At 44.5% G+C, this 10,662-nt stretch overlaps 1 protein-coding gene across 2 annotated transcripts in view; it reads left to right on the top strand.

Annotated features, from left to right (window-relative positions):
- Positions 1 to 512: 512 nt before the first annotated feature.
- The window catches only part of CD2AP (CD2 associated protein), a 137,537-nt gene continuing 127,387 nt past the window's right edge, over positions 513 to 10,662 (top strand). For both annotated transcript variants that reach the window (XM_074991355.1, XM_074991356.1), the window contains exon 1: positions 513 to 723. In XM_074991355.1, coding sequence (XP_074847456.1) covers positions 720 to 723 — 4 coding nt within the window. In that variant the 5' untranslated portion in view covers positions 513 to 719. The remainder of the gene's footprint in view (positions 724 to 10,662) is intronic.

Below are 10,662 nucleotides of genomic sequence, written 5' to 3'. Positions count from 1 at the left end.
CTCCAAAATATCTGTTCGTCTACAAGGTGCCACCAGACTTCTTGCTGTTCTCTTGGGTGATTAAGTGTTCTGTTCACTCTCTCTGCTGCATTGGCCTATGGCAGAAGGCAGGACACTGAGGTAGATAGTCTGACCCTTTCTCTGTGTGCGTGGGGGGTGGGGGAGCGCTCCCCGGTGCGCGCTTGGCTCTCCCTCCAGAGCTGTGGAGGTCTGTATCTCCCCGAGTGGGGCATTCCCGCCCTGCCGCCCCCGCGTGTAGACGGGTCTCCCGCGAGGGTACGTGTGTGATTTCTCCCTCGCTCTGTGTGTGTGTTGGGGGTGGGGGGGCACTACTGCTCCCGCCGTGATTGCGGCTCTACTTGGGGTCCTGCGGTGTGTGCGTGCGGGGGGGCGCTCTGGGCGGAGAAGCCCGAGGGGCGGATCGGCCGCACGTCACGGCACCTGGCAACAGCGGACACAACGCAGCCGCGCGGAGGAAGGCGGCGGGCGCCGAGCTCTCGCGGGATGTGGCGCCCCCCCACCCCAGCCGGGAGCTCCGACCTGCGGCGGCTGCGGCCAGAGCGGGGCTCGCCCAGGGGAGTCTGCGGCGGTTGCTGCCTCGGCCCCCGCCGGCGTGTAGCAGCTGCTCGGCCCCGCGGCCGGCCCGATGGAGCCGCCGAGCCCGGCTTGAGCGCGGCAGCGGGAGGAGCGGTTCCCCGGCCCGGGCGGGCGGGTGCAGCATGGGTAAGGGGCGCCGCCCGCCGCGCCGGAGCTGCGCGGTGCACGGAGCCGGGCTGAGGCAGGGCAGACCCCTTGGCCATGGCCCAACCCCGGGCGGCCAGGTCATCCCCCAGGCCGAGCCCCGCGCCCCCCGTCCAACCCCCACCCCCCGGGTCTCCCAGGGCGGCCCCGTCACCCTCCCGCCCGTCCAAACCCCGGGTCCCCCAGGGCGGCCTGGTCACCCACTGTGCAGCTCAACCCCCCATCACCGTGGTGAAGCCGGGTCATGTCACTCCCCAACCCAACCCCCAGAGCTGACCTAGCCGGCGGCCTGCTGCCTAGTCTATATGGTCTCGTTCTCCTATCCTCTGGGGCCGCCCGAGGCAGGGGGTTGACAGGCCAAACGGTGCTTGGTCTTGTCGTGAGGGCAGGCGACTGGACTTGATGACCTCTTGGGGTTCCCTCCAGTTCTAGTGTTCTGTGATTCTCTTTGGGGCTGCCCCAGGTGGGGTGTTGACTAGGCCTTTCTCCCCAGTGCACCCTCTGCCTTTCCTATCTCCTCCCTCCCGGGCTGCCCTAAGTGGCAGGTTGGCTGGTCTGTTCTGGTTCAGCCCAAGCCCTGTTCCCTCCTAGGGCTGCTCTGTCACCTCCAAACCACCCTGGAGCTGGCTGGTCACCCTCATGCTCCATTTCCCCCACCCCCACCACTGGGGTTGTTCTAGGCATAGGACTGTCTGACTGCCTCCTACAACCCCAACCTTTGGGGGGTGGGGCAGTTACCCGTTTTCCATATCCCTCTCCTGGCCTATTCAGGGAGAGGACCATATCACTTAGTTGGGACTGATACTTGCTCCCTTTCTCCTTACAGTAGTGGACATAGAGAAGTGGCTGTGTGGCATGTCTACACTAAAAATATTGCATTGGCACAAGTGCTGTTGCAGCCTTTCAATGAAAGTGCTCTAAGCCAGGTGTAGTCAGTAGGGAACAGTGGGACAAATCCAGACCACCAAATGCTTTTGAATAAATTGTGATATCTGTTTCTTTATGGTAATTATTTTCTCTGGCATTTGGACCAAGAAATTTGAAACTTGACAAAATTGCTTACCTCTGAAAAACCATCATAGTGTTGTGTACCCAGGTTTAGGTCTATAGTGCGGATGAGAGATTGAACTCCCTTCCCACTGGTGCACACAGCAATGGGGGTGGGTTCCTTGGTTCTTCCTGTGTTCTTGGAATCACACCGTTTGTACATGCATTGTAAGTTCTTCAGGGCAGAGTCTGCTATATCTGTCTGTGAAACTCCAGAAAAGTACCAGATATTTGTGATAAGAGGATGCTGTAAGCAAGGGAATTGAAGTGGTGTAAATGGTTCCTAAATGTGTTGTCAGTGGGGGGTAGTGTATGTGTGTAGTGGGGTTGAGAATCCTTCCCATTGAGAAGACTGTGAACTTTTGCCTAATTTTAATTTTTTTTTCACCTTTTATTTTAAGGTTTGAAGCGTGGTAGTAATGGGAGAGTGTAAATATTTAAGATGCTAGCACAGGAGATGTTTTCATACTTCTGAGATCCCCCCCACCCGTGAATACTTTTATGTAATGTAGAAGATGCCTTCAGAAAACAGCATCTGACTGATTAGATTTGTAGTCCTTCAATTGTACTTTCTTGTCAGATTGTTGCATTGAGAAACAAGCTGGAGATGTTGGTTTTACCTGTTCTGTAGTGTGCTCATATTTACATATTCAAGTTAATTGGCTTTAAAGGTACAGTGAATTAGTATATTTTCAGTCTGCTGCTGAATTTTGTTGTTTCTAGGGAGAACACCAGACATTACCTCATTTTTGTCAGAGCTATGCATCTGATAATTATGTAACAAAGCAAGAATAGCTCCATACTAGTGCTGTGGCGAGGGTTGAGGACTCCACTAGAGAAATCCTGTACTCCTGAGTTAAATGGCCCTGTAATTCAGGGAAAACTACTGAAGTTGCAAATGTGTAATTTTCATGAGAGGGGTGCTGTTTGGTCTTGAGAAGAGGAGAAAAAATGTTAACTGCATTTGGAAAATAAATTGGCTATTCACCTCAAAGAATGAGATGGCTGATTTATTACTACATAACAAATATTGACAGATAAAGCGGTAATTGCAGGAAGTAGGCTAAGCTTTGTAAGGTCTAAATGCTGTACAGATTAATTTTCAGACTCATTTGTTTGTTTTGTTTTAACCCCGTGTTCACTGATTTTTTTTTTCTTATATGAGGCTAACTTATTGCATTAATGTGAGCTGCTCAAAGTGTCTATGTGTCTGTTTCATAGCACTCATTCAGATTTGTATTTGGAAGAATGAGTGGTAGTCACCATTCACTTTGGGAAGAGTATATTTGTGGTTGGTTTAAGTAGAGCAAATGATAAAGATAAGAGCTTTGTGAAGGGAGCACTATGAAATTGGTTAGTCTGACTATGGTGACACAAATACTGGGGTCTATTCTTCAGACTTTTTTTTTTGTAAGCATAGTACACCCACTCATGCTAAACTATTCTTGTCTTCCTGCTGACCAGTTAGAAATCTTTCCACACATTCCATTAGCTGCTTTGTTTTGTTTAAACTATGTCCCTTGGAGATGTATATCTTGCTTTGTGTTCTATACATCAGTTTATGCGTTTATGGTGAGATGTGTAAATGCATCATATTTGACCGGAAGTGTGTTTATTTTTAAGTGAAAGCATGCACTGAAATTTGGACAGATGGTTTTCCACAAAAGACAGTGAGCCTTGAAGGAAACGCCCATGTATTTAAGCTACATGTTTTTTCATTGAAATTATGATTTTGATATACTTACACTCACATTTGTTTTGTATTCCTTAAGACTATATAAACAAATTATAGTCCTCTGATTTAATTTTTAATTTCAGAGTGCAACTCTTTTCTAATATTGCTACAGCTATTTGCTATTCAGCCTGTTTTAAGAGCTGCTTCCTAAATTAACTCCTGTTTTTCCAGTTTCAGGACTTGTTGTACATTAACTCTTGTGCAGAAATCTCTGCTTTGTCATTTGTGTCACTTACAGCATTACTAATTCTTACCTGCTTTTCAGGTGGTGCAGAACTCATGATCATTGTTGAAGCCTGAATCAGTAGTAGCTATTGCTGTGATTTATTATGCAAGTAGTTTGGTTTTAAAGGCTACTAACGCTTTCTGAATTTAAAAATGGTGTAATTTCCATGTTGTCTGCAAAGGTTTATATACTGTAAGTGTAAATGCTAGAAACATCAGTACTATACAGGAAAAAAAAAGTATAGTTTTTAGAAAACTTTTTACTCCTGGTTTTCTTGCTGAATTCACTGATTAATTTATAGCATTGCCTATTTACATGAAGAAAATGTATTTGGGCACAGTTGTCTTTTTCTGAATCACTGAAGTGCAACTGTCATGTTTTACCCCGGAAGTGGCTTGAATCTTAGCGATGGAACACAGCAGCTGTTACAACACAGCAGTAGTTTGCATGCATGTATGTATATATAAATATAGTTGGATTTCTAGCAACAATTATATAAATAAATTGTATTGTAGTAACAGTTAAAAGTCCCAATCAGGTTTAAGGCCTTACTGTGCCAAGTGGCTGTATAATGGTATAAGACATGGTCTTTCCCCTGAAGAACTTGCAGCTAAAGAACAAAAGTGACTTAAAGGTTGATGGGGAAAAGACAGTGTGTGGTTTTTAATGTGTGTGAGAGGAAGATTTTATATACATAAGAGTACACAACATAGTTTTTCAAAAATACTTGTCATGTTGGCTTAACTGTTCACTGTTGAAGTCAGAGTTTTACTATTAACTTGAGTGGGAGCACAATAAGGAAACCATAGTGTGCTTCTGAAAATTTCTTTGTGAATATTTACTTACAGCGCAGGGGTTCTTAAACTTCATTGCATCATGACTCCCTTTTGACAAACAAAAATTATTACACTATCCTAGGAGGGGAGACTGATGCCTGAGCCTGCCTAGGCTGGCTAAAGCATGACCCTTATCACTCTGTGCTTGGGATCCAGGGACGGGTCTATAACCTGAGCCCTGTTCACTGAGGCTGGAGTTCGTAAGTTTCAACTTCTGCCACTGATGTTGGGCTTTGGGCTTTGGCTTGGACCCTGTGCCCCAACAGATCTAACAGTAACCCTGTTGACCCCATTAAAGCAGTGTTGCTACCTACTTGGGGATCCTGACCCAAAGTCTGAGAATGGCTGATATAGCATGCATGTAATGTTGACCCACCATAAAGCACTGTAGTTGAAAAATACTATGCTCCCTGTAAGTTTAAAAATACCTGACGAGCAATCTTTTTTGTATTTTTCCCCTTGTTCTACACTCCTTGCCTTTTTGTTTGATTTTTATGTAGAATGAGTCCAATTGGATTAAATGAGTCAGAAGACATGGTACATCCTAATTTCTGTAATTAGTCCTTTATTTTGGAATCCTTTTAGTTCTCTTCTTTGAAATAATACTGATTAGTTACTCTGATACATTATTGTTAAATATAATGCATTAGTGGTAATATAGTTTTTCTTCTGTGACCTTGGATAGTACTTGCAAGCTTGCTATTTCAAAACCGTTATTTCAACATGGAAAAGGTTATGTTTCTATGCTGACTGATGGCAATTAGAATTATTTATTACAGATGTGTTTGGTGTATAGGTTCACAAGTTCAGACAGAGAGATATAAGGTTTTTCTCCTTGGCCTTTGTCACTTTCATAATATTTCATAAAAATATTAGTCATGCTTTTTATCTATGAGGATTTCTAAATTTTGCTACATTTTTTTCAAGGTCAAGCTTTGAATATCAGATTCTGAGGAAAATCTTATCAGATATGCTCTGTGAAAGGGACCAAGCTAGATATTTTAATTGTGTTCGTTTGATTTTTTTTTTACAATTGTTAGTGGGAATTCAGTCCAAGCATTTCTGCAAAGCTGTTACTTCTTGCTTATCTGTTAATGCACCCAAGTTCTTTGAGGATTTTCTTTGTCTCTAAGGTATTCTTTGCGTAATATACACTTAGTTTTAGCTTTTAGTTTTCAGTAAATCCCCCCAAAAAAGGAAAAGATAGGGACCCATCTACACTATGGCTCTTGGTTTATACTGATGTTGGAGTGCTGTGTAGTGAAATCTACTGAGACACCTTTCATGGGACTTTATTAAAAGTGGTCACTTCACAGGTTTGCTGCCTTCAGAGCTGGGTGCTCTTCCAGCAGCCTCTGCTCTCCCACTGCCCATTTCTGAAGGCAAAGCAGAGAGACCCAGCTGCTGGTTGGGTGCCTTGCTATGAAGGCAGCGGTGTTGCTGGAAGCACAGAAGTTAGGAAGATTGATTTCTTGCATAGGTTTGTTTTTAACGGATAGGAGTAAAAAAAATGTAATAACTGGTCCCGTATGACAGGTGTTGATTTTCAGTTTTTTCCACAATTTAATTATAGGGGGAAAAATGTTCTGTGGCCTCTCCAGGTAGTTGCTCATTACAAATATGTATCTTCTAAGAAGTAGTCACTAAGACCGATTTTACTGTACCTGTATTGGAAACAGCGAACAAAATTTTTCTGTTATAAACAAAGCTCTACAGTGTATATTGAAAAGGGTGTCTTGGAGGATGGGATATAGGAGTCAAGTCTCAATATGGAGACTTTAATACAGGGGTCAGTATACCTTGTCATGTGTGCCAAGAACGGCACGTGAGCTGATTTTCATTGGCTCGCAAAGTGGGAGCTCAGCCCTGCTCCTCCTTCCCCATGCAGCTGGGAGCTCGCTCAAAGCCTGTGGATTAACAAAACAGCAGTTATTGCTACCAGCATTACCTAATGGTAAAACTCTGCATCTTTCTAATGAAGCTGCTGTAAGTAGGACTATTTGTGACTTGAAAAAGTATCCCTGGCACTTGGATCATACGTAGAGGCCAAAAGGTCAAATTGCAGCACTTGGCCTCAAAAGGGTTGCCGACACCTGCTCGAGTGTGATACTGTTGGGGAGCTAAGTCATTGGGAGGGATGGATGAGTGAAAAATCAGTTGTGTTTGAGCCAGTGGTTGGGGGGGGGGCAGATGAATTTATTTAGAAGATTTAATAAATCAAAACAAAAAAATCTTGCATCATTGTAAGTTCCCATGAGGGGTAAGCTCAGGGGTGTGGACCCTATCACCGGAAGTCTGGTTTGTTTGGATCTGGCCTGAGAGGCTCACAGCTCAGCCTTCTTCACTGCAGCAGGGAGCCTGGGCTGGTGCTTTAATCCCACAACCCCCCGTGAGTCTGGAGCACTAGCGCCAGCTCCCCACTCTGTGTGGGGGGAGCCCTGAGCCTTGCGGGCTCTGACTGGCTGAGTGAAGAAGCGCTGCAAACATTGTGGCTCCCCCTCTGCCAGTCTGGGGTGGGGAGGCAGGAATGGCAGTACAAGAAAACACTCCCTGGGGCTTTTGCCCCACTGCTCTCGTTGGCCAATCACAGGCAATGGGAGTCTGTGTGGGAGGGGAGGGGAGAATGGTGCCATGTGTTTTCCCCCTTGGAAGCTGCTTCAGGTAGGAGCCCCTGCATTCCCCTCATGCACCTCACCCTGGGCCCCTCCTGCACTAGCTTCTTCAGGCCAGACCCACCACCTCTATTCCCTCCTGCACCCCACTCCCATCCAGAGCCCTATCCTCATCCTGTTCCTGCTTCTGTGACCTGTTCAAACCGTGTACTGCTACCATGGACCTGCAGACTTTCCCCGCACCTTTCCTCCCACCCAGATTCCCCATCCTCAGCCTTTTCCTGCACCATCTCTCTCACCCAGACTCCTCGCCCCCAGTCCATTCCTGCATCCTCCTTCCTACCCAGCCCCCACTTCTTCATCTTGCTCCCCAGAAGTGCACTCCTGTACACTGAACCTCAAACTCCAAATTCTTGGTCCAGCCCCGAGCTTCCAGAATAGTTAAGCTGGCCCATGGGAAGCCCTGAACCTTGGTTCCCTGCTCTCTACTCCCCTGCCTATGGGGGCTGGAGTGTGACGGAAGTGAGGTGTCTCAGTCAGGGGTGGTTGTTTTTGTTTTGGTTTTGCTTCTCACATTTATGTGCCTGCTAACTGATTTTTCTGTGGGTCAGTGGCCCCTAATGCAAAAAAGGTGCCCCAGCCCTAGGTTAGACTCTTGTCAGCCTGTCTTGCAGGGAGCAGAAAAATGACATAGAATAGGAGCATGGGATTGTGTACCCATGGTATGTTCTTTTAATCTCTCTGATTCAGAATAGGAAGTGTCTGATGGGCATAGCTGTCAGAGATTTTACATGCCTTAATAATGCTTAATGCTGCTCTAGGGGAGTAAGAGACATTGAGACAATTCTGTAAAGTATGAGGTTATGCACAAAGGAAGATTTGTGAAGCAATTATGCCCTCTTTTGTTTGGTGGTAGTGCCTTCATATTGATCTATGTCTGAAGAATTACACCTGTTATGGTGGGTAATAGTTGAAATAATACCAGGAATGAATAGTTAGAAAAACACTTTAGTCAAGCTGTTACTGACACATCAATTTGATAATCCCACATCTATCTGAAACTGTCACTAGTGTAGATGGGAGTAACTCCTAAGACTATTTTTAGGTATATGAATTTGATAGTGCTATGTATGTAATCAGTTTCTCCCTTTTAAACAAAGCTATTTCTCAAATGGGAGCTGTTGTATGATTTTTCTTTTAAAATAGTTTTACTTTTTGACAGAAGAAACCAAACTGACAACAAAAGTGTGGTGTTCTTCTTTTTCACCTTTTTTTTTTCCATTTTTGCCAGTGAAAACCAAAACACTTTGTTTTGAAAAAAGGTTCCATTTTGTCAAAAGTTTTGAATGAAAATTTTGACTAGCCCTGCTGGTAAACATCAGCAGAGAAACGGGCAAACCTTAAAACACTTAAGAGATTTTTTTCTAAATAAAATTCTGACAATGCTGTTTAAAAATTTTTCTCCAGCAAAAATAAATACTTCTGAAATATTAGCTAACAAGAATTAAAACAGACTCCTTACATGAGTATCTCAGAATAAAGTCTTAGGGTAGCTATTTTAGTCTGTAGTTGCAAAAACAGAGATGAGTTGTTACCTTAGTGAGCACCTCTGAAAAGGTACACCTATCACAAAGTGGTTTTACCCACAAAAACTTATGCCCAAATAGGTTGGTTAGTCTTTAAGGTGCCAAAGGACTCCTCAGTTTGAAGGTTACTTGTGTAGGTATTCTGGCAGATGAAATTCAGAGAGGAGTTTAGATGAGGAATGTCCACACCGATAATCTCCACAGTAGGAAAATGACTGGTGGCATTTTCATGTGTGGTAACAGGTGGATTTAAGAACTAACAAACTACCTTAACCATACTAACATTATGCAGCGTGTTAGCTAACCTGTGGTAAATATGTACTTTTTCCTTCTGACAGGTTTCATAGTTGTGCTTTTTCCTTGTATGTCATCCTTCCCCACTTGTAAAAACAAATCAAACAAAAACCTTTCTGTGCGGGAACTTGAGATGTCATTGTTTTGATGCTATTATGTAAATTTCCCCCATACCCTTCTGCTTGCTGGAAAATTATCACTTGCTATGTTAAATAAAAGTCTTTACATTGGCTTTAATTCTCCTCTCATAATAGTTCTTGGGTAGCTAGAATGTCTGTTTTCCCTGCCTCAGTATCAGCAAATAATTTTTGTTTAGATTGCATATGGTCACTCTAGTTGCACAGAATTGATTTTTCTCTAAATAAAAACGCTCTTTGTGATGAGCTGCATTGTCAGGAAGTTTGAAGTCAGCAACGTAAACATACATCAAAGGTAGTGAGAAGGATCTTGAAGCTTTTGGTCAGTGTGGTTTCTGAATTGTGAGAATGACTTCACTTTCTAATACTTTGTCTCTGAGCTTTCTCAGCATTGAGACAAAGAGAATCTCAATATACTTCCAGATTTGTTTAGAAGAGACCAAAAGACTTCCTTTTGTGGTTAACTGAAGTATATTAGAGCTAAAGCACTATAATAAATATGGGGTCATGTAGGGGTTTAAATATTTATTGAACAAAATAACTCATTACTATTGGTTTTTTTTTAAGTTTTCCCACCCCCTGAGCAGAATGAGTTTTATGTGCACCAATATGGAGGTGATGTATCACACATCACCTTCGTATTAGTGCACATAAAAAAATTCATGTGGTGGGAGTGGGGCTAAGGGGTTCTGGGGGCTGAGTCCTGGTACAGAAGGCTGGGGTGTAGGATTGTGAGGACTCCAGCTGGGAGTGTGGGCTCTGGGCTGGGACTAGGATCGATGGTTCAAGACTGGGACAGAGGGTAGGGATGCAAGGGCTCTGGCTGGGGTTTGGGCCCTGGGGCAAGGCTGGGACAGAAGATGGGGTGCAAAGGGGTGAGCGGTGCTCCAGGGGTAGACCAGGGCATGAGGGTTCTGGGTCCCAGCTGCTCCAGCCATGGTGGAGGGGACAGTATCTAGGTTGCTCCAGCCAGGGGTCTGGGCCATGGTTGCAGTAGGGCCAGGAGAGAGGGTACCCTCTTGCAGCCAGCAGGCTAGAGACATGATTGGTGTTCGGTGACCCTCCTCTCTGCCTGAGCGTGTGCCTTGAGCACCTGCACAAGACTAAGTAGGCAGCTGCATGGTGGCACAGCTTATAGGAAATCTAGTTTATCACCTGAACCATAAAGAATTTGGGGCAGAGTTACATAAATAAGCACTTATTTGAAATTTTGACCAAACTTCAGGTTTCAAAGAAATAAGCTTTTAGAAAGCCAAACAATAGGTAGAAATGCAACAGAGAGATAGCCATGCTAGTCTATATAACTATCAAAACAAAAAAGCAGTCCAATAGCACTTTAAAGACTAACGAAATAATTTATTAGGTGATGAGCTTTCGTGGGACAGACCCACTTCTTCTGACCTGAAGAAGTGGGTCTGTCCCACGAAAGCTCATCACCTAATAAATTA

The sequence above is a fragment of the Carettochelys insculpta genome, chromosome 3 (assembly GCF_033958435.1).
Source record: "Carettochelys insculpta isolate YL-2023 chromosome 3, ASM3395843v1, whole genome shotgun sequence".
Classification (NCBI taxonomy): Eukaryota; Metazoa; Chordata; order Testudines; family Carettochelyidae; genus Carettochelys; species Carettochelys insculpta.
This window is presented reverse-complemented; position numbering and strand designations above follow the sequence as displayed.